A 27,647-nucleotide genomic window follows, 5' to 3' on the forward strand; every position below is an offset into this window, starting at 1 on the left:
TTTCCAGAGATGATGAGGAAGTGTGGACGACTTAACTAGTCAAATCCAGGGACCTGAACCAGGAAGATAGTTCCTTCTGTGTAAGACGTTCTGCTTTGGCCAGGCATGGTGTCTCACATCTGTAATTCCAACACTTTGGGAGGCTGAGGCAGGTGGATTTCTTGAGCCCAGGAGTTTGAGATCAGCCTGGGCAATATGGCAGAACTCCATCTCTACAAAAAATATATATAAAAATATTAGCTAGGTGTGGTGGTGTGTACCTGTGGTCCCAGCTACTTGGGAGGCTAGGGCAGGAGTGTGGCTTGAGGCCAGGAGGTGGAGATTGCAGTAAGCCAAGATTACACCACTGCAGTCCAGCCTGGGTTGACAGAGTGAGACCCTGTCTCACAGAGAAAAAAAAAGTTCTGCTTCAAGAAAACACTTATTCTTACCTGAAGAGTGCAGCCATAGATTCTTTTAAGGATATATGTGTGGAGTAGAAACTGGGAAATGGTGCCTGAGAAGCGAGGGTCAGGAGGCCATTCTGGGATTCACAGAAGCAGCTGCATGAGAATGCAGCAGCAATCATAACTCTCACAGACCACCTTTATCACTGTCAAGTACTTTCACATCCATGTTCTCATATGAAGTTGGCAAGATGAGTAGTAGTATCCTTACTTCACAGAAGAGTCCCTAATTGGTTAATGGCATCGCTCTGTTTCACATAGATGGACAGAACTAAAACTTGAATCCCGTCTTTTGTCCCCAAGCCTGCTATTCTAATTCCAGATCTTGTGTTTCTCAGAGAGCTCTAACTCATCAGTTAAACTTCTTTTACTCTTCAAAGAAGCATCTTTCTCCAACTATTGCCAGTGATACTACATTTCAACAAGCAATTGGAAGGAAATTTGTAGGTATCTTTAGTCCTTTAGCAGATATTTGTGAAATGCTTCTCTATGTGTATGTAGCACTATGCTACAGAATACAGGGGAATTTAAAATCCAGAACCACCTTTAGGAAGCTTTTGGTTGGATGAACAATTAAATATTTAGTAGAAGAATAAAAAGAATGTGGCCAAGGGCCAAAGGAGTGGCCCAGACACTGCAGGCTCTAGGATTTCAGGGGAAGGAGAGGTCAGTGTGGGTGAGGTTGGTCAGGGAAGGGTGTGAAATTGTGGTTGGGCTTTGGGAAGATCACATTTTAATAGACGGAGAGTTTGACTTGGTTCTTTTGCTTTCTCTTTGTCCTCTGGCAAGACACTAAACTCTCTGGCCCTCTCTCTTCCATCTGGCCAGTACGTTGACATAATGATCTTTAAGGGTCATTCCAGCTCTGAAATTCTATCCTATAAAAAATAAAACTGGCCTAAAGAAATGGTCATGGATGCATTCAAAGATTAAGTATAATGCCATTTACTGCAGCCTAATTTATAATGACAAAAACAAAGGTATGGAAACAAATGAAATTGAAGAGAGATTGGTTAAACAAATGATGGCAGAGCCATATGTTGGAATATTATATTGTCATTAAATAGAATGTTTTAGAAGGATATTTAATGACAGGAATACGCTCATGGTATAGTAAGTGGAAAGAATGATTAACCATACTGTAACTTCTAATTTGTTGAAAGAAAAGAAGAATGCATAGAAAAGACTAGAAGGAAATGGGCCAGGTGGGATTATGAGTGAATTTTGTTTTCTATGCTGAATTTTGAATATTTTCAATTTGATTATATCTCCTATAAATACTATTTTAAAGTTAATGAATAAAATCACTTACCCCTCAGTGCAAGAGACTAGCTCCTTTGCCATCAATTCCCATGTATATGTCCTTGACAAGTCACTTGTGCGGGCCTCAGTTGGGAGGTTGCATGGAAGAGAGGCAAGATACTTTAGCAGGAGGCAGGAGAGTGACCATCTATTTTTGGCTCAGTCATGAGTCAGCTTTGTGACTTTGGGTAAGTCCCTCGTGAACATCCCTGAGCCTCAATTTCTTCATCTGAAGAGGGGAATTAGAGGTCACAAAAGATCCTTCAAGTTGCAAAATATATTTGTTCCTAAAGATGGATAATTTCTCCACTATTGTGGAACTGGCTAAGAGGCCTCTTTGGCTTCTTGAGCCTGGCCTCTTTCTTTTCTCTTCCGCTCCCCTGCACTTGGGCTCTGCTGGCTGCAGGCTGATTTCTGTTATTCAGAGTTCAGGGTGAATTGGAGTAGAAGTTGAGTGACAGGGGCTCTGCGCAGGTAGGGTGTAGTGACAGCACTGAACCACTAGAGGGAAGCATTGTTTGATTACTTTCCCCTTTCCCATTTTTAGCTGCTGTGTCTGCAGGTGAAGATTAGCCTTGATTTGCCTGGGGGTTTCAAATTCTAGCATTTTAGAATTAAAAGGACTTTGAAGATCATCCAATAAAACCCCAGTATGCTGCAGATGTGAGATGATAGAGGCCTGAAAAAGCAAGCGACCTAGTTAAAGTCACACAATGTGTTTTTCAGGGTCTACACTATAAAGGAAGGCTGCAGACAGAGCCAAGGGTATAATCAGTTGAGTCCACAAAGAATAGACAGGTCCCATGTTGTGCAGAAACCTAAAGGATCTACTTGTATACTTGGATTCACTGAGCTCCTCTACCCAGGTGGTAAGAGGCCTGGAGATAGAGAAGAAAAGATATAACCCTGCCCTGAGGAGGTGCTGTCTGGCAGGGGGAAGCACACACAAACACACGATGCTACCCCAGGTGTCTTCCCCCCTGTTTGGTGGTCTGCCTAGTCTAGGATCCAAGCTGTGGTGGTGGCTTGGAGGCTGGTTTATGGAAGACCCTACAGGTGTTCTTATAAATGATCACCTCCAAGATTAGGGAGATACATTGGGTACCCTAAGTTTGTATTTCCAGTTAACTTCTGCAAGCAGTGCTTAGCCCGTTCATGTGCCATGCCTTACCTTTTCTTGAGGTTTGTGAGGAGTCCTGGCAGTTTTTTCTCCACCTTCAACCAGCCTTGTGCCTTGGCTCTAGGCTGATTTTATTTTTGGTTTGCAGGTACCCACCAGCCCTAAGCGTTGTGGTAAAGTGAAATCGTGTACTGGCCTGGGAGCCAGGCAGCTCTGTGACCTTGCGCAGGTTACCTTCTGTCTTTGAGAAGGGAATTCACGCTCTCAGCTGCAGCTGTGTCATCTCTGATAGAGAGATGAAGTTTTGTCATTGTATTTGGATTTTGTGTTTGGCAGTGAATACCCATTGATCTGTGGTTTAGAGAAGTGTAGCATGTGTGTACCCAAAGCAGAAGCAAGAGCCACCCTCTGAAGTGGGTATATTTGAGAAGGGGCCGGGCCTGCAGGGCCACCAGATGGCAGCAGCAGGCAGCCAGATAGCCTTGGGATGAGGCTGGTAGGGTCATTCCGGAATTAGCAAGGTCAGAGCTGAAAGGGCCCCTAGAGGTCACCCAGGCTCTCCCCCTTTTTGTGTGGATGGGAGAACCTAGGCCCAGAAAGGGAAAGGAGCTTGCATAAGGACACACCCTGAGTTAATAGCTGATAGTCCTTGCTCTTAAGAGGAACTGAGACTGGTCTGACCTCTAGCTGGCTGCCCCATGGAGATCCAGGGGACAAGGGCCAGTGAGCCAGCTGTGGGAGAGGACCTGGCAGTGGCAGTTAAGTGTTTGCCTTTTTCCTGATTTCTTCAAGGGCCTTGTCTTAATGATTTTCACCTTCTTACTCACAGCAAAAGCAATGTGCATGTCTTTTCTGCTCGCCTCTGCCCTCTCCAGTTCTCCTCCTCAGTTCTCTGGGCCAAGGCTTCCCATCACACTGTGAAATGGATAGAATTAGGGGTCATCTCTTAAGCCCTATACCCTACAGATGGGCAGGCCCAGGGCCTTGCCAGAGGCGTGCTGAAGACATGAGTTAGCACAACTGGTTGAATAAGAACAATTTTTTTTTTTTTTTTTGAATTTCCAAGGGGATCAGGATAGGGCAGGGAGCCAGTGTTTGCCAAGTACTTACTATGTACTAGGTGCTCTGCCAGGTACTGCTCTGCAGCCTGAGGGTGATACTCCTGTAGCCCCTTAAGGTAGGGTTCATTTCCCTTCATTCTAGGTGAGAATTGAGGCTCAGAGAGGCTAAGTGGCTTGCATAAAGTACCATAGCTAGTTAGAAAGCAAAGCAGACTCTTGAATCCCACCGTGTTTGATATCAAAGCTTATTTTATTTCATCATGCCACTTCCTCTGAAGGTGACCTTACTGGAAATGTAGCAAGTGACTGTCTTATTCCATTCAGGCTGCTATACCAAGTAATATAGACTGGGTGGCTTATAAACAATAGAAACCTATATCTTACAGTTCTGGAGGCTGGGAAGTCCTAATCAAAGTGCCAGAAGATTTGGTGTCTGGTGATGGCCTGCCTCCTGGTTCATAGACTCTCACCTTCTTGCTATGCCTCACATGACAGAAGAAATGAAGGAGCTCTCTGGGTTTTTTTTATAAGGCCACTGATCCCATTCATGAGGGCCCTACCTTCATGACCTCATCACATCCCACAGGCCTCGTCTCTGTAATGTTAAGGGTTAGGATTTCAACATGTGAATTGAATGGGGACACAAACATTCAGTCTGTAGCAGCCCTTTAGGCTTTAGGGAGGGGGCAACAGATATTTTGTCTCTCCTTCCTGGAGAAAGCTTCTGGGGGAGCTGTGGTGAACTGCAAGAGGGAGGAGGCCTTTGAAGTAGGAAAGGGCAGGTCTTTATGGAGCAGGTTAGGGAGTGGTGGCTGGTGTTATAAAGCCCACTGAGAAATGGTTAAATACCTTTCCCCTCTGTTCCTGTGTTCTAGCAGTTCCTTCTTCCAGGAATGCTTGTCTCTGTGATTCCTGCATAGCTACTGCCTCACTTCCATTGGTTCTTGTCCAAATGTCACCTCTTATACTCTATTCCCTTTACTGCATTATTTTTCATCATAGCAGTTTTCACTGCCTGAAATCATAGTGTCATTTTTGTTTATTTGTTGTCATTCTCTCCTAACAGAATGTGAGCCCCACAAGGTTAGGGACTTGGTCTGGTTTATTCACCACTGGATTTCTCCAGACATAGGGGAGAAACTCGAGTGCTGGTAGCATGGAATGGGTAGAACTCTTGGATGTGGAAGCTATGCTGTTTCCAATGGCTGTGTTTAGGAGACACAGCCTATAGCTGGCCCTGTCCTCTTCCTACTTTCTTGGAGAAGCCTAGATCAGAGAGCCTCAGCTCCCTGAGGCTGACAGCGATGTCTGATGCCCCAGGGTTTTAAGACCAGTTTTGCTCCTGCCTATCTGCAAGGCCTTGCCTTGGGACCTTGGCTTCCCCCATCTGTCCATAGTGAGTGGGGGTGACCAGCCATGCTGCAAGCTCACCAGATGGTTCTGGGAAGGGTGCAGAGGTCCCTGGCAGAGAGTTCAGTTTCCATTCAAAGAATCTTCCTCTTTCCTGATGGAGATTGATTTGTTCCAGGAGTGCTCTAAAAGTGAGCATTGAGTTACTGGCCTATGATTTTGCCTTCAGTTTTAGGTTCTTGACAGATGGCACTCTGCTTGCCCTTTTTCAGGGGACCTTGCCTGTCCCATGGGTGCTCTCAATAATCATAGTGACGGCCGGGCACGGTGGCTCACTCCTGTAATACCAGCACTTTGGGAGGCTAAGGCAGGCGGATCACGAGGTCAGGAGTTTGAGACCAGCATGGCCAATATGGTGAAACCCCATCGCTGCAAAAAAAAAAAAAAAAATTAGCCAGGCGTGGTGGTATATGCCTGTGGTCCCATCTACTCGGGAGGCTGAGGCAGGAGAGTCACTTGAACCCCGGAGGCAGAGGTTGCAGTGAGCCAAGATCGCGCCATTGCACTCTAGCCTGGGCGACAGAGTGAGACTCTGTCTCAAAAATAAATAAATAAATACAAGAATAAATAAATAAATAAATAAATAATCATAGTGACCACCAGTACCTTAAAGTGCTCTCAACGTGTGTCAAGGTGAAAGGCAACCCATTCTGAGGAATATTGGAGGAATCAACTCTTGCACAATCTAAGAGTGACTTTTTACCTTAGGAGGAAGCTTAATGTGGCTAAAAGAACCCTGAAGAGCTAGGTTTAAGTTCTAATTTGGCTATTTGTTGGCCGTGTGATCTTGGGCAAATCATTGGGCCTGAACTTCTCACCTGTAAAATGAGAACCTTAACTCCTAATTTGTCTGCTTCACAGGGGTGTCTTATATCATTTACTCATTCACAGTTCCTCCCTTTATTCCTTCACTCATTTGTTCAACAAATATTTGTTGCATAGGCAGAAGTGAGGGGAGGGCATTCCAAGCAGAAGCAATACTGTGAAAAAATCCGTAGAAGTGGGAAGTGCTCTGTGGTGCAGTTTGCTTGACCTGGGCCAGATGATAAGAGACCAGGAACTTTTGGGTATAGTGGGAGTGGGTCCTTGTTGAGGCACTACTCTGTGAGCAGTGGAGGAGCAGCTGGAGGTTTCTGTGAGGGTGGGGGTGTGTGAGAAATGTAAACATTGAAAGGCGACACCCTGACTTGGGGTGGTTCTTGCAGGCTCCTCTGTTGAGGCCTCATGCTTGCTTTCTGCTCATCGCTGTGGTTGAATTAGAGGTACTCTGAATTCTTAGGGGGTGCCCCTTTCAGGGGCTCAGGTGATTATGAGAATCTACAAGATGGGGAGATGGGTGGGACTGGAGTCATCTGGTTCATTAGCCTTTCTTCTGGGAAGCTGTCGTGGGCCATAAGGAAGGTCATTTAGGAAACCATCATGTTACCTTTCATCTTGAAGCTTTTCTTAAAGGCCTAAAAATGAGCAGCTCTGGGGCTTCTCCTTATACCTCCCTGAGGAGATGGAGGTGTGTGAGGAAGGAGTCCCTCACATTTATCAAGGGCACATGTATGCCAGGCATTTTACCAGGGCTTTACAAACATTTATTTAATCCATATACAAATTTTGCCAAGTGAGGCTCACTCCCATTTTACCCATGAGGAAACCAAAGAGACGTGAAGAGACATGAGCTTACTCTACCTGGGTACTTAGCCTTGCTTTGCTCAATGTGAAATGCAGGTCCACATCACCTTGTCAAGTTTGGGGGTATTGTGAGGCTCAAATAAGATCACGGAAAGCACTTTGTAAACTGGAAAGTTACTGTGTGCATAGGCAGGGAGCCATCAATAGTACTACTCCTTCCCAGTCACACTCCTACATTGAGTTTTGCTTGGGCCACTCATTCCTGAGCTGATAGAAGCTTCTAGCCATTTGTTTCTCTTCTGTGTACTTTCTCCCCCAGCCAGCCCCAGAGTCAGTGGCTTTATTTACTACTTCTCTCCATTAAGCCCACAAATAAGAGAGCAATGTCCTTTTTTAGAATGTTAACATTTTAAAACGTTACAGTACCAACTAATACCAAGGTAAACTTTCTTTTCTTTTTGCCATTTTGGTGATAACAACGTAAATTGTGGAATTTTATTCCTAGAAGAGACCATTTTATCCTTATTTGAAATTTGAGAAAATAGAAGCCCAGCAAGAGATGATTTGTCCCCATGGTCGCATAGCTAACAGGTAGCAGCAGACCCAACCAGGATTAGAACCCAATGGGTCCCTTGTCTAGAACCCCTCCACTGCCCCACGTCAGCCCTTTTATGAGAGACTTTGGCTTCTTTGTGGAGGAAGAATCCAGTTTAATAAATTTCGTTATACCAGCCTCTTTATGTAACAGGGCTGTTTCCGGGTCCTGGCAGATGGTCCATAGTAACAGTACTTTGCTGATTTGCTTGGAGCTGAGCCTATGAAATGAAAAATCCTCAGTAGCAGATGCCTCTCCCAGGCCCTGGCCATGGAAAAGTCCTCCTCTCCAAGGAAAGTACTGTAGCTTTGGTGGTAACTGTCTCTAATGGGACTAAGTGTGAGCATCCTGAAAGATAATCTTAAATGGTGTCAAGGTTTTACAGAAGGTCACATTGGTGACTTGGAGGTTCTTGGCAGTTGAGCTGCTAGTAGAGGGTGTTTGTATTCTGGGGCCTGAGGGACAGATGGGAACAGGGAGTAGAGCAGGAGGGAGATTAGTCAATGTGGGAGCGAAAGGTGGCCATCCCACCCTGGGTCTACCCTGGCAACCTCTCCTTTTCCATACCATAAGACCATGGACCTCCAGACAAGCCATTTGAATGTAACTGCAGCGTTTGTCACGCCATCTGCCAGCCTTGACAGTGGACTTTAACCCCAAACCTCTCCCAACCCCCTACTTTGAAATTACTGGGACTCTAAGTCTCCTGATTATCTTCCCTTTCCTGGTGGGTCCTTGAACATTGTATGTTCTCCTCAGTGGCCTCCTTTGGTGATGCTCATTATTGCCACTGCTCGATGCAAGTGCCAAGTCCCCAACCCACCAACAGTGGAGTGGTCATTATCTCCACTGGCATCTTCCTGACCATGTCCAGTGCTCAGTTTCACCCTTGTAGAGTTCTCAAATATGGGGGTGGGAGAATGTTTTCCCATCTTTGAGTATAGCTCTATTAGGACCCCAATAGATCTTTTATACTAATCTCTCTTGAAGAGCCTGGAACAGTTTCCCAGAGATGGGGTTAGGGTAAATTTGAGAGGCACTGTCTACAGTCATGTACCAAGATGTTCTCACTGGTTGACCACAAATTGGCATCCTAGGATAGGCTCCTTTCCTTCCCTAACGCTGCCTCTGGGTGAATTGCTCACCCAAAGATTGGGGCCAACCTTTGTCTCCTCTATTGGAGATCTTAATCTGAGCTTCCTATTTCCCCAAAGCCAGTTTCTCTTTGAAAACCAGTGATGCAAATAGTATTTCTAGGGGGTTGTGGGATGTCTTGGGGTTTCAGAGGTGGGGTCCTGGCTTTCTAACATAACAGTTTTGATACATGACAGTGGATGGGCTTTGCAGAATTCACTGGCTCCGGTGTATGGCCTGTCCCTGGTCCTGCTCCTGTGGGACCAAAGGGTGGTCTGCAGGGGGAGCTGTGTTCCCATAGCCAAGTGCTGGGATTTTTACCAAGGGAACTCAAGCAGCTCCTCTCTGCAGGTTTAGGCGTGCTTGGGAACTGCGGCTTTCCCTTGGCTGTGCTGACTCTCCCAAGTCGCATTCCCAGCTTTAGCCTTCAGCTTGGGTACTGTGAGTCATCGTCATCAGTGGAAAACACGGCCTCATCAACAGCTGGGTGCAGTGCTTGGCCTTTTTTCTTTCCTTTTTTTTTTTTTTTCTTTTGTAACTTCACAGAGATGGAAACTACTGATGATTTTGCAGTAGACAAAAACTGAAGGTGATGTACAGGATTAGGGATGGAAGTTCCAGATAGGGAGAGGAGTATCTGGAGGAGATGGAGAAAGGGATGTTTCTTTCATTACCCAGCCCTTGGGCCTCCCAAAAGCCATCCCTGGGATGGAGGCAGTGAGGAATCATGGTGACCTCACCTGTCTGCTCTTCCCTGCCAAGCAGCTCAGGAAGCCCATGATAATTAGGTGAGGCAGGTTGCAATGGAAGCTTGGAGAAGTTGACTGGTACAGGCATACCTTGGAGTTATTGCAGGTTCAGTCTCAGACTGCAGCAATAAAGCAAATATCCAATAAAGGGAGTCACACAATTTTTTTGTTTTTCTAGTGCATATAAAAGTTGTGTTACACTATACTGTATACTATACTTATTAAATGCACAATAGCATTATGTTTATAAAACAGTGTACATACCTTAATTAAAATATATTTTATGGTTAAAAAATGCAGTCATCTGAGCCGTCAGTGAGTTGTGATCTTTTTGAATTGTGGCCTTTTAGAGGAAGGTCTTGCCTTGATGTTGATGGCTGCTGACTGATCAGGGCTGTGGTTGCTGAAAATTGGAGTGATTGCAACAATTACTTAAAATGAGACAATACTGAAATTTGCCACATTGATTGAACTCTTCCTTTCACAAGATTTCTCTGTAGCATGCAATGCTGTTTGATAGCATTTACTCAGAGTAGAACTTCTTTCAAATTTGGAGTCAGTCTTCTCAAACCCTGCTGCTGCTTTGTCAATTAAGTTTATATAATAGCTTGTCTTTTGTTAGCATTTCAACGGTGTTCACAGCATCTTCACCAGGAGTAGATTCTATCTCAATAAATCACTTTCTTTGCCATCCATAAGAAGCAACTCCTCAACCCTACAAGTTTGATCTTGAGATTGCAGCAACTCAGTCACATCTTTAGGCTCTACATATAATTCTAGTTGTATTGCTGTTTCTACCACATCTGCAGTTACTTCTTCCACTGAAGCCTTGAATCCCTCAAAGTCATCCATGTGGGTTGGAATCAACTTCTTCCAAACTCCTGTTAATGTTATTTGACCTCTTCCCATGAATCATGAATGTTCTTAATGGCATGTAGAATAATGAATCCTTTTCAGAAAATATGTGATAACTTTGCCCATATCCATCAGAGGAATCACTATCTATGGCAGCGATAGCTTTACAAAATGTATTTCTGAAATAATAAGACTTGAAAGACAAAATGACTCCTTGACCCTTGGACTGCCGAATGGATGTTGTATTAGCAGGCGTGAGAACAACATTAATCTCCTTGCACATCTCTATCAGAGCTCTTGAGTGAGCAGGGGCTTGGTCAACGAGCAGTAACATTTTCAAAGGACTCCTTTCTGAGCAGTAGGTCTCAACAGTGGGCTTAAAATATTCAGTAAACCATGCTATAAACAGATGTGCTATCATCCAGGCTTTGTTGTTCCATTGTTCCATTTCTGGAGCACAGGCAAAGTACACTGAACATAATTCTTAAGCACCCTAGGATTTTTGGAATGGCAAATGAGAATTGGCTTCAACTTAAAGTCACCAGCTGCATTAGCCCTAGATAGTATCTTCTTCCCATAGAAGGCTGTTTGGTCCGCGTTGAAAAACTGCTGTGTAGTGTAGCCCCATTATCAATTTTCTTAGCTAGATCTTCTGGATAACTTGCTACAGCTTCTCCATCAGCACTTGCTGCTTCACCTTGCACTTTTTTGGAGACAGCTTCTTTTCTTTTTTCTTTTTTTTTTTTGAGACAGAGTCTCGCTCTGTCGCCCAGGCTAGAGTGCAGTGGCGTGATCTCGGCTCACTGCAGACTCCACCTCCTGGGTTCAAGCAATTCTCCTGCCTCAGCCTTCCAAGTAGCTGGGATTACAGGCACGCAGCACCACGCCTGGCTAAGTTTTTGCATTTTTTGTAAAGACGGGGTTTCACCTTGTTAGCCAGGATGGTCTTGAACTCCTGACCTCATGATCCCCCTGCCTCAGCCTCCCAAAGTGTTGGGATTACAGGCGTGAGCCACTGCGCCCAGCCTATAGCTTCTTTTATTAAACCTCGTGAACCAACCTCTGCTAGCTTCCATCTTTTTTTCCTTAGCTTTCTCACCTCTCTCAGCCTTCCTACAATGGAAGAGAGTTAGGGCCTTGCTCTGGATTAGGCTTTGGCTTAAGAGAATGTTGTGGCTGGTTTCACCCTTTATCCAGACTACTAGAACTTTCTCTGTATCAGCAAAAAGGCCATTTTGCTTGCTTTTTTTTTTTTTTTTTTTTTGCCAGACGGAGTCTTGCTCTGTCATCCAGGCTGTAGTGCAGTGGTGCGATCTGGGCTCACTGCAAGCTCCGCCTCCCGGGTTCATGCCGTTCTCCTGCCTCAGCCTCCCGAGTAGCTGGGACTACAGGCGCCTGCCGCCACACCAGGCTAATTTTTTGTATTTTTAGTAGAGATGGGATTTTACTGTGTTAGCCAGGATGGTCTCGATCTCCTGGCCTCACCTGCCTCAGCCTCCCAAAGTGCTGGGATTACAGGCGTGAGCCACTGCACCCAGTCCATTTTGCTTTCTTATCGCTAGCGTAGCACTTTTAATTTCATTCAAGAACTTTTCCTTTGCATTCACAACTTGCTTAACATGTGCAAGAGGCCTAGCTTTTTAGCCTATCTTGGCTTTTGACATGCCTTCCTCCCTAAGCTTAATCATTTATAGCTTTTGATTTAAAGTGAGAGATATGTGACTCTTCCTTTCACTTGAATACTTAGAGGCCATGGTAGGGTTATTCATTGGCCTAATTTCAATATTGTTGTGTCTCCGGGAATAGGGAGGCCTGAGGAGAGGGAGACGGAAGAAGGGCTGGTCGGTGGAGCAGTCAGAACGTACAACATTTATCGACTAAGTTTGCCATCTTATATGGGCATGGTTCATCATGCCCCAAAATAATTGCAGTAGTAACATCAATGATCATTGCAGATCACCATAACAGATATTATAATAATAATAATTGTGAAAAGTTTGAAATATTGCAAAAATTACCAAAACGTCACAGAACATGTGCTGTTTGAAAAATGGCGTCAGTAGACTTGCTTGACTCAGAGTTGCCACAAACCTTCAATTTGTTAAAAAACAAAAACAAAAACAAAAACTGCAGTTATCTGTGAAGTGCAGTAAAGTGAAGTATGCCTATACTTTTCTAAGAAGCTGTGGACAAGATGTACTAGAAGTCAGGGCGGCCTGGATTCTAGTCTAGTCTTACTTCTAATTCACTGTTTGACCTTGGGTAGTTAAGTTACTTTCCTTTTGGGCCTCATTTTACCTAACTAGAAGCAAATGATTGGGTAAGAAGTTCTCTAAGATTTCTTCTGGCTCAGATGGTTTATGAGGCTGAATTGAATGTAAAGAACTTTGAACCTTATTCCCATAATCCTCCTGAGAATCCAAAACCGATAGCTCTTTCTCCAGATGAGCAGTGTTCTGCTCACTGTGTAAGGAGAATCACATAGACATGGTATTCACCCTTTAAGGACTTACAGCTTGTTGTCCTTCTTTCCTGTCCCCACCAGGCAGCAGACAGAGTCTGCTGGGAAGCAGGAAATTGGGATCCTAGTTCGGGCTCTACCAAAACATACTGTGTCCTTGGGCAGATCATTCACCTCTTTCAGCCTTATTTTCATTTTTTTAAAATCAAGGGATTAGACTTGCTGCTTGTCTTCAACTACCCTCCCTAACCGCTCCACACACACTCCCCGCCCCCCAGCCTCCTACTAGCTTTTCTGCAGGGTGTGATTCTTAGCTGCAGAAGCCCTGGGGTATAGTTTCCTTTCTTGCCGGGAAGGAGAAAAGCAAGATTATTTTTTAATTACGCAGCTAAGATTAGGCAGCAACCTGCATTTTAAAATGTTATTGATAAGAATCTAAAAGTGTGTGAAGAAGCTTTAGAGTTTGAATGTGAAATGTGTTTGAAAACATCTGTAGAGTCACTGGCCTCAATCAGGTTGCCAAGCGGCTTCTAGGTGTAACTAGCAGCGTGATGTGCTACTGGACCCCTAGAGGAACAGGAAAACCGAGGCCCTCAGCCAGCACATCTGAAAGCAGGGACTCATGGTTCAGCCTCTCATGATGGTTCTTTGTAAACTGGCTTTAGAGAGTGAGAGTCATAATGTTATTAACACCTGCATTTAGGGTTTACAAAGTGCATTTATGTTTATTGCCTGCCTTTTCATCATAGGCTTGAGAGGCAGCTTAAGCAAGTTTCATTGCTTCTACTTGAGTTGGCTGGGACTTGTAAGTTTAAGGTTCTTCCATTAGGAAAGGTGGTGTGCTGTAGAGGAGAAGCTCAGAAAGGAAGATGGGAGTTGGACACTGGTCCTGGGCCGCCATCTCCCTCCCCAGCTCTGCCTGTCTCCTTTCCCTACTTTATATTTCTCTATAGCAATTAAAGTCATTTGCCATAGGTAATGTTTTGTTGTTGCTGTTGTGTGTCTTTCCTGTCATTAGATTTAAGCTCCATGATGGGAGGGAGTTTTGTCTTTTTTTTTTTTTTTTAATTTGAGAGAGGTTCTTGCTCTGTCACCCAGGCTGGAGTGCAGTAGCATGGTCATAGCTCACTGCAACCTTGAATTCCTAGGCTTAAGCAATCTTTCCACCTCAGCATCTGGAATAGCTAGGACTACAGGTGTGCACTACCTGTTCAGCTAGTTTTTTATTTTTATTTTTATTTTTATTTTTTTTTATTGCTTGTAGAGACAGGATCTTGCTATGTTGCCCAGGTTGGTCTCAAACTCAAGTGATCAAACTCAAGGCTCAAGTGATCCTCCCACTTTGGCCCACAAAAGTGCTAGGACTAAATTTTATGTGTTTTGTTCAGTGCAGTAGCCGCTAGCACCTGGGACAGCACCTGGCATATAGAAAGTGCTCAGTAACTATTTGTTGAATATTGCGAATGCCTGGATCTGTTTCTATCTATATAGGCTGTGTGACTTGGAAAATTATTTGTTTTCCTTAGTTTTGTTTTCTCTTTGGAGAGTAGGTTTAGATGGTGTCTGATGTCCTTGGTGGTAACAGCAATACCTATTACTTTGTTTTCTGTCAACAAACACTAAACACCTGCTCTGGGTCAGGCCCTGTGCTAGGTGCTGTGGGGAATACTGAGAGAATAAGAAAAGATCATTGTTCATTGGGCAAACTAAGATATGCAGTCAAATAACCCTATGTTTGGAGGGATAGAAAGTTGTTGAAACAGAGGTACAAGCACCATGCCAGTGGCTCCTAAAGGAAGAGATGGCTTATTCTGACCAGGGGATGATAGGGTGCTTTAGGGAGGCAGCAGCATTTGAGCTAGGCCCTGAAGGGGGAGTAGGATTCCATAAGTGGGACAAGCAGGCTGACCAGCATTGTGGGCTGGGGGCAGAGCATGGTCCTAAGGCCCCAGAGGGAGGAAGTTGAATATGCTTTTGACAAAGGAGCAGTCATCCAACATCGAGCGAACGTAGATGCTTTGAGAGAGGCAAGGGAGCTACTGCACAAACTAGGACTGGGGCTTCCTGCCATGCTCTTGCCTAGCTTGGAAGAAGAAACCAGCCTGACTTCTTGCTTTTCTCTGGGAAACCCTAACCCCATGTTGTAGATAGTTCTGCAGTCAGTCTTGGTGTTCCTCAGGGTGCAGTCTGTCTTCACTTCTATCACGGCTGCCCCTGATTTGGTAGCTAAGAAAGTCAGTGGTGAAAATGGAGCAGCTGTGTGTAATACTTCTGTGTTTTAGGAATCTGACCTTTGCCATATAGGTCAAGGATGGATGAAGCTCACTCACTCACTCATCAGCTTGGCTCTCTCTGTGCCTCCAGCCCACGTGTGTGTCCCTGTGACTCTGAGCAACCTCAGGAAGTCCTTGCGAATGTTCACTTTTGAAGAGCCAGTGTGACCAAGTGAAAAGTGGAGCTGAGGTCAAACAGACCTGTACATCCTCTGCAGGACAATGACTGAGGGCACTGACTCTGGTGCCAGGCCTCTGGGTCCCATCCTAGCTTTGCCATTGAGAGCTGCTGGCTCTGAGCCAGAGACATAACCTCTCTCTATGCGTTAATATTTTCATCTGTAATTTGAGGATTATAATGCCTACTCAGGGTATTTCTGTGGATTAAAAGGGATAATCCATATGAAGAGTTTAGCATGAAATAGCCCTCAAAATATTAGCAATTATTATTGTTATTATTGCAGCTGTGCCACTTTTTAGCTATGTGATCTTGGGCAAGTCATTTAACCTCTGTGGTCTGTTTCTTAATCTGTAAAATGGGATTCACAATAATCAGTCAGGGTTGATTAAATTATGTAACTTAATGATAGTGCCAAAAGCAGTTTTATACAGAGTCAGCTTTCGATAAATAAATTCTCCCCAACCTCTCAACTTTTGTTCATTCTCTTTGCAGGCTTTTTCTCCCCTTTTAAATTAGGCAGCCCATATTTGGGAATCTTATTTCTGTATTAACTTAAAAAAAATCCAAACCTTTTATTATGTGACATTGTTTATGATATGACTTTGGAAACTTGTGACATTTTACTACAAAATAACAAACTATACAGTCAAGTTTTACTTTTTATTTACACTAGGAACTATATGAGTAGTCTTTGATATTAGAATGCATGCTTTATTTTTGGACAGTGGTGAGACTAAATATTCCAAAGGTGACAATAAAATTAAATTGTATACCAGTCATTTTAACACTGAAGATTTTTAGGCATCATAATTAAAGTGTAGATCAGGGAGGTATCCAAGAGGTCATCTATTCCAGTCCTCTTGTTTTATAGATGGGAAAACTAGGCCCCTAAAGAAGAAGGGACCTGTTCAAGGCCATTCAGTCTAGAAGAGAAGCCAGGATTAGACCTGAATCTTAATTCAAGTCTTATTGAGTCTCACGTTAAAGCTTCCTCTCCTCTCTTCTCTTTTCCAACTCATCTTGCTTCATCTTTCTTCTCCATTGTTCCCTTTAACTCTCTTCTTTTTCCTACCTTTAATTAATTTGTTTCATCTGGTACATTATAGACTTCTGATGTGCAAACCACTATGCTTTAATCTTAAAAATCAAAATTCCATGATAGAGCTTTCAATGTTCTTTCTTTTCTTTGATTATCATTAGAGACATTGACCCTAACACTTAGGTAGGTGGGAATTGGCTGAGAAGATTTGACAAAGTGGTAGAAATGCTGTGTGACACCATGGAAATCCTTAATGAGGCTGTGTTGTTCAGTTTGGGAGCATAATAGTAATAATGGCCATTCACTAGTTAGTATGTGCCATATGCTTTATGGAAAAGTATCCTTGCAGCAATGCTACAAGGGAGATGCTTTTGTTTTCATTCTGCAGATAAGACTTAGAGTTGTTGAGCAGTTTGCTCAAGATTATGGAGCCAGTGAATGGTAGTGCTCAGTAGTGGTGAGTAAGAGGTAGATAGGTTGATAGGTAGGGAGGTGGTTGGATTCATTTATTCAATTGTTCATTCAGGTGGGAGATATTTATTGAGTGCCTACTTTGTGTTGGGCATTATTCTAGGACTCAAGAATGAGTGAAATAGCTTGTCCCCAGTATCATGGAGCTGGCTCTCTGAAAGAGAAGACACACATTAATTAAACAGTCCTAATGAGTGCATTTATAAGCTGAGGTAAATGCTCCCAGGATGTGGAACATGGTCCTCTGAGATTGTTGCACAGAGGAACCTGATCTGAGTTGAGTAGTGGGCAGAGTTGAAGATGAGTAGGAGCTGACTAGGCGAATGGGGTCAGGGTAGTAGGGATAACTGGGGACAGAGGGAACCAGTATGGAGGCTCTATTAGTCCGCTCTCACGCTGCTGTGAAGAAATGCCTGACACTGGGTAATTTATAAAGAAAAGAGGTTTAATTGACTCACAGTTCCACATGGCTCAGGAGGCCTCAGGAAACTTACAATCATGACAGAAGGCACCCCTTCATAGGGTGGCAGTAGAGAGAATGAGAGCCAGCAGGGGAAATGCCAGACACTTATAAAACCATCAGATATTGTGAGACTCACTCACTATCATGAGAACAGCATGGGGGAAACTGACCCCATGATTCAATTACCTCCCACCAGGTCCCTCCCATAACATGTGGGGATTATGGAGATTACAGTTCAAGATGAAATTTGGGTGGGGATGCAGCCAAACCACATTAGAGGCCTTGTGGAGGAGCAGCATGGCACATGTTATACGGAAAGGAGTGTGGTGTGACTGCCCCTGTGCTCTGAGCTTTCTCCTTGCCTGTTTCCTGCTCCTTGTACAGGAAGATGATGCTGGGTGATTCTTGGGCAGTTAGTTCTGTGTTTGACGAGTCCCTGGGTATTATCATCAAATGCCTTTTTATAAAGTCTCTGTCCATGTGGCAGAATGATGAGTGACAGAAGTCAGGTTCTTACCTTCGAAGGACATAGAATGAATAACCCAGAGAGTAACTGGTACTTACGTTTGTAAACAGGTGAATCATAAATATAACAAACCTATAGGGAGAGAGCTTCCTCCTTTTCATGAGTGTATTCTAGATGGCCTTGTAACATCCTGGAATATTAGAGTTGAGAGGGACTGAAGAGGTCATGTGGCCTTTTCTCTCTCTTACCCATGGATTTTCTTTTTATAACATCTACCTTGGTTTGCTGACTCCATTTTGCTATCTTCAGTGACATTATATTCCCTTTTTGGACAGATACTGTCAAGAAAATACGGATGATCCTCTAATCTATCTTTCTATCACCTATAGGACTCCCTTCTCTAGAACAGGGTAGAAATTTCTCTTCCCTGAAGAACTCAGACATCCCTGGAGCTACTTCTCCTTGTACCTATAGCTATGGCTGCAGCACCTGCAGCCCTTGATGGATGGTAAAGGAAGTTGGCCTCTTGAATATTCATCATTCACCCACCCTACCCGCAGAGTATCCCCTGCTCTCTGTGGTTTGCATCTAGTAGTCTTTCTCCTTACTCTCTCCTGTTTTATTTATATTTGACTATTTGATAACATGTTTGCAAAACACCCCAGGAGAGTTAAATAATTTGGTAATTAAATAACATTTTATAATTCCCATTAGCGGGACCCTTGATGTAGCATCTCTATACCTTCATCACCTTCCTACTCACCTTGAAATCGTGAAATCTCAGAATGGTGTTTATTTACTCTCCTTTCCTTTCAAAATCACATCTAATGGGGTGCCAAGCCCTGTAAATTCTTTCTTCTTTGTTTTCCTATGACTTCAGTTCTAGTTTAGGCCTGGATGCATCCTAGGCTTGTGTTATTGTTGTTTCTTTCTTTTCTTACCTTATCACTTACTACCTCTGTGACTTTGGGTAAGTACCTTGTTCCCTGTCAGTAACATGGGGATGGTAAAAGTGCCTAACTCACAGGCTTGTTGCAAGAATAAGCAGGATACTGTACATAGAATGTGCATACTTTAATGAATAAATTAATGTACATATGTTGGTGATGTGTTAAAAAATATTTTGCTAATAGACATCAGGCGCGGTGGCACACGCCTGTAATCCCAGTGCTTTGGGAGGCCGAGGCAGGCAGATCACTTGAGGTCAGGAGTTCAAGTCCAGCCTGGCCAACGTGACGAAACCCTGTCTTTACTACAAATACAAAAATTGGCCAGATGTGGTGATGCATGACTGTAATCCCAGCTACTAAGGAGGCTGAGGTGGGAGAATTGTTTGAACCCACGAGGTGGAGGTTACAGTGGGCCAAGACCATGCCACTGTACTCTAGCCTGGATGATGTAGCGAGACTCTGTCTCAAAAAAAAAAAAATTTTTTTTTTTCTTTTACTAATAATGAGCAACCAAGTTTAGGGACCCCTGGTCTGGAGGGTGAGATCCAGACCCAGCCATGGCAATTCCCTGTGGCTAGCCCCAGCCTGGCAGTCTTGACTTCCCTCCCAGTATCCTTCCCTAGTGATCCTCATTCACTCTCCTGCCTTTTGATTTTTTTTTTTTTTTTTTTTTTTTTGAGACAGTCTCCCCCTGTTGCCCAGGCTGGAGTGCAATGCTGCCATCTCGGCTCACTGCAACCTCTGCCTCCCAGGTTCAAGTGATTCTGCTACCTCACCTTCCCCAGTAGCTGGGACTACAGTCGTGCGCCACCACATCCATCTAATTTTTGTATTTTTAGTAGAGACGGGGTTTTACCATGTTGGCCAGGCTGGTCTCAAACTCTTGACCTCAGGTGATCCTCCTGCCTTGGCCTCCCAAAGTGCTAGGATTACAGGTGTGAGCCACTGCGCCCGGCCACCTTTTGATTTTCGTATCATTGCTCATCTCACGCTGCTCCTCAATATCCTCCCTCGGTCTCCCATTTTCTTTTCTTATCCAGAAGTTCACCTTAAATGCCTCTTGTTTCCTCAAGCCTGCCAGGACAATTCCAGTTCCAGACCCCTTAAGCGTTCTTTTTCCGTACTTCTCATTTGGCCTCTGTAGTTTTCTGTGGTGTGTTGATATTTTTGCAGTGTATACTGCTTGGCTCTGTAGTTATTCTGTGCTGATTCTTACGTGGACATGCCCTATAAATTGTGTTTCACTTGCTGACTTTGTTTTGAGCTATTTTGTCATCTTTCTCATTTATCATTTACCTGGAGACACATACCTATACTTTTTGGATGACATTAGTGTATCTATTTTTTTATCATAGTAATATATAATCCTTTAAGGAGAAGATTCATTTGTTAAATTTGTGATTTGAGTCTCCCTGGATTTGACAGCATGCATCAGCTTGATGCAGACATTCATCTACAATGTATTCATGAGCATTTTTTATATGTGGATTTATTTTCTTTTACTCCAGATGACATAAAATTATCATCCATGTGTTTAATGCCTTTATTTCAGCACTTACAGTCCTGATTTCTGCATGGGCTCCTGGGAAGAAGATTATTCTAGTGAGGAAAGCTGGATGGTACACAGAGCATATCCATTGAATCTGGGTTTTCCTCTTCCTCAAACATTGTAAAAATGACTGTTTCATCAGCCAAGTTTTGTCAGTCTGTGACAGCAGCTGTGCAATCATTGGAGATACCATTGGCCCTGGAGTCAGAAGACACACGTTTAAATCTTGATTCAACTACTTGGTTGTTGTTTGAACCCAACCAAATCATTTAACTCTCATCATTTAACCTCATCTGTAAAATAAGCTTAATACTCTATATGCCACAGCATTATTGTGAGGATTGAGACAATGTCAATGAATGTACTGGGTACCTGGGAGGAGGTCAATAAATGTCTGTTTAAAAGAAAAGGAAAAATAAAAGGGTCTCTTCTGTCCTGGGTGAGGCTTCTGATGCAGAGTTTATTTTGAAGAGAAACAGACAAGTTCAGAGTGCATTAAATTTAGGCTTGAGACTGAAGACTGAACATTAAGTCAGCCTGGTTTCTGGACTTATCTTAACCAGAATGTCTATGGCCTCCCCGGAGAGTATGAGGATTAATTAGTTAATCTTTGTAAAGTGCTTTGAAGGTGAAAAGTGCTATGTAAGTGGAATGGCTGAATTGCTATCAGGGATATAGTAATGGTGGCACCGTATTCTGCCAGTCTTGACTGTCTTTGACATCAATAATCAATAACAGGAAAGCTCTAAGATGTTTTACTTCATGTGAAATAAAGGATTCAATGTGTGATTTCTGATAAAATTATTTCTGTAGTCTTAGAGATAACAACTTCCTAGTTTTTCCCAGCAGAGGAATGCTATAGTCATTTAAGCAGCAACAGTCTTATCCCCTGGCTTCTTGGGAATCTCCTGCTTAGCAATCTGGTTAGAAATCCTAGCCAGCTCAGGTAGAGGGGCAATTTGCCCGTTTTGGATGCCTTATGGGTCCTGGGCACATGGGTTTTTAAGAATAATCTTGCAGAAGTGAAGGAAGAGTGTTGAGTGATTATGCAGTGACTAGGGCTTAATAACCAATGCAGAGTGATACCATGGGCTAGTAGAAAGAGATGTGGCTTAGCTGTGTGACCCTGGGCAGGTTACTTATCTGAACCTTAATTTTTTCACCTGTCAAGTGGCAGCATAGTAGTTGATGAGTACAATGATAAAGGTGGCTCACGGGAGGGTGACTTTCACCCTTGCTGGGGAGAGCTGGGGAGTCAAGAAAGGTTTCATAGAACTAGTGGTACATGAGCTGGACTCCAAAGCTGCAGCCATAGTTTACCACTTAAGGAGAGGGCATTCTTAGCAAAAGGAACAGCACACAAAGAGCCATGAAGTAGTACGTGTGAATGGACCTACTCCCAGCTCTCATAATATACGAGGTATCTCCTATACCCTGTGAGCTACACAGACTTTGTTTCCTCTTTGAGGAAGCCCAAAAGTCAGATTCCTGTAAACTGCTTGGTATCTACCTTAGTGTCTGCTAGCAGGCTGATGCTGAGAACTGTTTCCCTGCAGAGCCTTGTATCACTGCAATATTCTGACATTTCCCCATGAATCTATGGTTGTTTTTTAGCTGACACTATAAACCATATGTTGAATGTGGGGCCAGATGAAGCTTTGATACCAAACACAAAGTATGCAGTAGTAGATTTGTCTAGAATTTAATATGCATTGCTCTGTGTTTTGTCTCTAAAGCAAAGTTTTTCTTTGTTAAAATAAACATGTATAAAGAATTTATACAACGCACATGGTTATGCATATTTATTGCAGAGAATCTGTTAATAATCTATGCCTCATCAGATTTTGCATTTGTGTTGAAATAACAAATGTGGCACTTGGTACAACTGAATGAATTTGGTGAATTTTCTCTTATCTGGGAGAAGAAAGTCCATTTCTCCTTTTGCAAATCTCGTTTTCTTTTGTCATTTTTAGCACTGGCCAGCTTCCCATGTGGTGCATCTGGGGGACTAAATGCTTTTCTGGCTCCAAATGGTTTTGCCATTTTTTTTTCTTCTCTCACTCCCTTCCCTCTAGCACACATAAACACTTGCCTTAGGATTGTTAGAATTGCTCCTTTGGTAAGAGCATAGATTCCGAAAGGTCCCCTTATGTTATAAGGAGGGGAAAGCAAATGAAACTGGCCATTCGTTGAGCTAGGCCCTAAGAGATTGTGGAGTGGAGAACTTCAAGGTGGCTAAATGGGGCCCTAGGTTGGGTGGGGGAGAGGAGAGCCTGAGAGCAGGCATCTGGGCAAAGCACAAGGAGTGTGTGGGGAAGGGAGAGAATGGAAAGCCATAAAGCATGGTTGAAGTTATATCCATAGTCATATCCATATCTATATAACATGCAAGAACAGAAACTTTAGAATGAATCTGCTTGAATCCAGCTCTGGTACTTACAGCTTGTTTGATCTTGGGCAAGTCATTTAACCTCTCTGAACCTTTGTTTCCACATCTGTAAAAATATGAGTGCGTGTGCCTTCTTTACAGGAAGCTAGGAAGGCTCCTGGTAGCTGGTACTAAAATCAGTGTCACACTTTCTCTTGTAATTCATTGCCTACCCATGAGAGCACAGCTGTGGAATGTAGTCTTAATTCAAATAATGTTTGTTTTTAGAAACTGGCAAGGTGTTTACCTGGGGCCGAGCAGACTATGGTCAACTAGGGAGGAAGTTGGAGACTTACGAAGGCTGGAAACTAGAAAAGCAAGATTCATTCCTCCCCTGTTCAAGACTACCGAACAGCGTGCCTTCATCTCTGCATTGCTTAACTGGAGCAACTGAGGTAGGAAGTGACTTCACACAGATGTAATGTGTCCCTTTTTCTTGTCTTTCAGTGAAGCATTTACTGAGGGCCTACTGTGTGCCAGGCATTATGGATAGGTTCCATGTAGGAATCTGAAGAGGTCCTTACTCCAAGGAGCTCGTGCTTTAATGTGGTCAAAAGTCAGTTACCCAGATAACTGTACTGCAAGGCAGACTCTGTGTAGTTCCTTGGAGGTTCAAAGTACTTTGGATCTACTGTGAAGAGCAAGAAATGAATTCAGGGTACAGGGATTGGCCTAGGCTCCGAAAATGACAAGGCTGGCCAGGCACAGTGGCTCACGCCTGTAATCCCAGCACTTTGGGAGGCCAAGGTGGGTGAACTGCCTGATGTCAGGAATTCGAGACTAGCCTGGCTAACATGGTGAAACCCCATCTCTACGAACAATACAAAAATTAGCTGGGCATGGTGGCACATGCCTGTAGTCCCAGCTACTTGGGAGGCTGAGGCAGGAGAGTTGCTTGAACCTGGGAGGCAGAGGTTGCAGTGAGCTGAGATCGCGCCATTGCACTCCAGCCTGGGCGACAGAGCAAGACTCTGTCTCGAAAAAAAACCGAAAAAAACAAAACAAAACCAAAAACCAGGACAATGACAAGGCTTTGATGCTTTCATCTGTGCTTTGGAAGATGGGTCAGACTTGAGCAAGCAGTTGTAAGACAGAAATTTTAAGTGTGCACAACAGCTTGAACAGAGTCATGGGGGTAGGAAAGGGAGGAAACTATTTTGGGGATCACTTGGTGGTTCAGTTTGGCGGGAGCATTGGGTATCTGGAGGGTCAATTATGAGGTAATATCAGAAAGATGGGCTGGAACCTGATCAAGGGGCCGTTTAATACTGAGCTAAATATTTTATACTTGTGTTTATTTTTCCCAGTCCAGAAAGCACTGCAGTTCAGTTGCTTATTCAAACCCCTTTGATTTTCTGAAGTGGTTTGAATTTCTACATTTAAGGCAGGAATCTTAATTTCTCCAGGGTGTGTGTTTCTGTTACTAAATTTTACTTTACTGTTACCCTTAAAGAAAAGAAAAGGCTAGATTTTTTAGAGGAATGAGGATGGCCACACAGGAAATGTGCCTCTGAACCCAAGTTGGCTTAATGAAGGAATTCAGTCTTCATTCAGAGTCTGTCAAAAAAATTAATAAGCTAGTGAGACTTCTGTAATTAGCATCAGACTAATGACAACCCTCTTCATACCTAGAGGGCTTCCCTTCCCCAGGGCCCTGCCTGGCCTCCTCCTTCCGGGTATGTAGGACGCTTCTCAGTTTCTGCTTTCACATCCCAGCTCTGGTCTTCCTGGGCCTTTTCTTAGTGCTGGGTTAAATGTGTCTGTCTTTTTTTCTCTCTCTTTCTCTTGGGTTGAAAAGGTACTAAACAATACCACAAAGACAATTTTACATGTAATAATAATGAAACCACTTAGTATTATGGAAGATTTCCATGATCTTACCACCCTAAAACAGCTACATTCCTTTTTGTGTATACACATGTCCATACTTCTACAAGTTGTACCCATAACATTTATGATGTTTTGTTTTCAATCTTTATTTTATTTATCACAGATGCTTTGCTTTTTTCCCTCTTGGTCTTTAAAATGAACATTTAAAATGGCTATACAGTAAACATTACATGATTAGAAGGTTCTGGGATTTCTCAAACCATTCTTTGGATATTGGACATTTAGATCATCCTTTTTTTTTCCACCACTAGTGAATCTCTGTTGAACTGTTTCCTTAAGATATGATCTTAGGGATGCAATGACAAGGGCAAAGGTCAGGAGCATCTTTATGACTTTTGATATATTTCTCCAGATTGTGTTTGGCAGAAGTTGGCTCTACCAGTAGTAAATAAGGCAATGCAGTATTTAAACTAGTGTTGTCTCCTTAGTGAGCTAAGGTGCTGAGAGCCTGTTAAATAGTGCTTTAGACTCTAGTTTTTCTTTGTCTTTCCCAGATCATTTAAGACTTTGTGGTCAGGTTGCACAGTAGTGGAGGAATAGAGGATTCTTAGATTTTTCCGAGTCTCTAGTTCTATTGGCAAGATGAGTATACCCTGTGTCATAATACCTAAGGTATTGGTATTGGTAAGGATAACATGCAAAGTTCTTGACTTAGTAGGTACTCAGAAACTGTTGATTCCATTCTCTTCTTACCCTTTGAAGTTTTTTAATGCCATGTGGTAGCCACAGTATGCAGCACTGTGACAGACATGGCCAGTACAAAATTTAGTGTAAGAGCCTGACATTGATAGGAATTTTATGTAGCTTATCAGGAGTGGGCTTGAGTCCTGAGCCCCCTGGCAGCTTCATTTTAGAGCTCCTTCTTTTCTAGCTCTAGTCTCTGGGGTGCTGGAGTGTAGACTCTCTGGTCTCACTTCAGGTTCAGACTCCAGGCTCTTACTCTCTGGTAAATTGGGTCTGGGAATTATCTCCAGTTGTGGATATCCAGGTCTGGCCTGCTAGGCATATATTTGCTCGAGGCCAAGAGAGAGCCAGTCCAGGAGGCAGCTATATGCTACTAGGAGTGGGTTCACCTTGGAGAAGACAAGAGCTACACTAAACTAGGTGCTACACTAAACCTGGTCATGGGCTTGGCCAGAGAGGTGCAGAGATACCTGGAGGCACAGGAACAGCGTTGGACTAGGCTGATGTTTCCTGACCCTTGAGGACCTGAGTGTGGCACATAGCTGACCAATTGTCTTTAATTCTTAATTGCCTTTAATGTCCAAGGGATAAGCAAGAGGAGGAGTGAATTGTCTGGTGTCTCAGATAGGATGTCTGCACAGAAGGGTCCAGAAGGACAGCCAAGCAGGAGAGGAAAACACAGGTAGACAGCTAGACTGTGGTATAACCATCCCTTCCTGGGAACCAAAGAAAGCAAAGAAACACAAAGTTAGTTAGTGCTTATTATAGGCCAATATGCTAAATGCTTTGCATATATTATTTTGTCTTCATGATAAACCTGTGTGCAGGTGTCACAATTGCTGCATTATGAATAAGGAGACTAAGGCTAGGAATGGGTAAACTCATCTGGCCCCTACTGATCACATAATAGATAAACAGTGAGTCTGGGTCTTTAATTTGAAGTGCTTGAAGAAGGTCACATACTCTACAGATAAACTAAAATTGAGGTCCTTTTTTCTATGTGCCCTTTCCTGGGTGGAACCCTTTGCTGGGTGCTTGAAGTCTGGGAATAAGGGTCTGTAATTCCCTAAATGTCTCAATTCTTTTCTTCTGAGCCATGTCTCCTCTCTAGCTGGAGAAACACTTTATTTGAGATTTTAGACCTTGCAGGCCTTCCTTTAATGTTCTTACAGTTGTAAAAACTTATGTGTTTCATTCACTGTCAGTTTTACCTTAGATATTGGGCCTCTCTAGGCATTCTTGGAAAATTCCAGAGTGGGTAGTACAGTGATCTGGATTAATCCCACCATGCACATGACAGGGCAGGATGTGTGTGAACAGGTTTGTTTGCTCCTTGACTGCAGATGAATACCCCAGCAGCTCTCTGCTTTCCAAGCCAGTTTCATAGCTAAGGTCTCTAATCCCTAGCTGCTAACTCAACTTTGGCACTCCTGAGAATGTTAACTAACCTATAACTTCCCAGGCTTCTTCAGTACCACTTTAGCCTTGCTCGATTCTTTGCCCTGGCTCTATTCTCTGCTCTTGTTTCTTGTCCCCAAGCCCTCCTATTCCAGTTTAGGTTGCAGGACTTGGTATGATGCCGCCGTTCCTTATTCCCTGGACCTCAATAGAATGTTCCTGCTCCCTGTTCAATTCTTCGTGTTTCCAAGATGAAATCCCTGTCTGGTCTTCCCAGAACTTGCAGTTCAGCTTTGACTGTCATCCCTGTGTCTGTGCCCTTATTGCCTAAGACTGACCTCAGTGACACTACCTTCTTGAATTTCTTGCCCGCCATCCCCGCCACTGACTGTTTGTGTGCTGTCCCACCTTTTATGCTCTCCTGGATCTCTCTGACATTTACCTCCTTCTTGACTTTTGAGTTCTTGCGCATTCCATAAACATTGGTTGACACCTATCATGCACCAGTGTTGGCCATACAGTGGAAGGGGGTGGAGAGGTGGATACAAGGATGAAAAATACACAGTCTTTGCCCTCAAAGAACTTCCAGGTACATAAGTTAATATCTACTGTAATTGAGTGAAAAGTGCTATTAGAGGTATGTACAAAAGGCCAAAGGAGCAGTAAAGATGGAATCGTTAATTCTGAAGACACTAACAAAAAAGAAATGTTATTTGAATTGGGTTCTTAAAAATGCATAGGAGTTTAGCAAAGGTAGAAGGATATTAGGCTGAGGGACAACATAAACTGAAATTGAGTCTAGATCGCTTTTAACTTCTAATGCAATCAGGATGTCTACCCATTCTAGTGGCTGAACCTAGTTTTGCAGTCTGGCTGCCTGCCTAGCCTGTCCCATCACTGTCTGAAGGAAAATGACCTTCACATACATTGTCTCATTGGATCCCAGCATGATGCTGTGAAATAGGCCAGAATAGGCATGGTTATTCCCATTTTGTTGTTCTGGAAACTGAGGCCAGAGAGGCTAGCTAGGAATTAGGAGAGGATCCAAGGCAAACAGCCTGATTCCCAGTGTTTCTGAGGACTTTCTTTGGGCTCAGTC

The 27,647-nt window shown here is 43.5% G+C and overlaps 1 protein-coding gene across 4 annotated transcripts in view; it reads left to right on the top strand.

Moving 5' to 3' along the window:
- The window catches only part of SERGEF (secretion regulating guanine nucleotide exchange factor), a 234,558-nt gene that overhangs the window by 32,496 nt on the left and 174,415 nt on the right, over window positions 1–27,647 (top strand). For all 4 annotated transcript variants that reach the window (XR_004436276.1, XM_033208197.1, XM_033208198.1 and 1 more), the window contains exon 9: window positions 22,805–22,971. Coding sequence is in view for 3 of the 4 variants with exons in the window: in XM_033208197.1 (XP_033064088.1) it covers window positions 22,805–22,971 (167 nt within the window). In the remaining variant the exon portion in view is untranslated. The remainder of the gene's footprint in view (window positions 1–22,804; window positions 22,972–27,647) is intronic.

Source organism: Trachypithecus francoisi, unplaced genomic scaffold (assembly GCF_009764315.1).
Source record: "Trachypithecus francoisi isolate TF-2019V2 unplaced genomic scaffold, Tfra_2.0 Lachesis_group8, whole genome shotgun sequence".
NCBI classification, from domain to species: Eukaryota; Metazoa; Chordata; class Mammalia; order Primates; family Cercopithecidae; genus Trachypithecus; species Trachypithecus francoisi.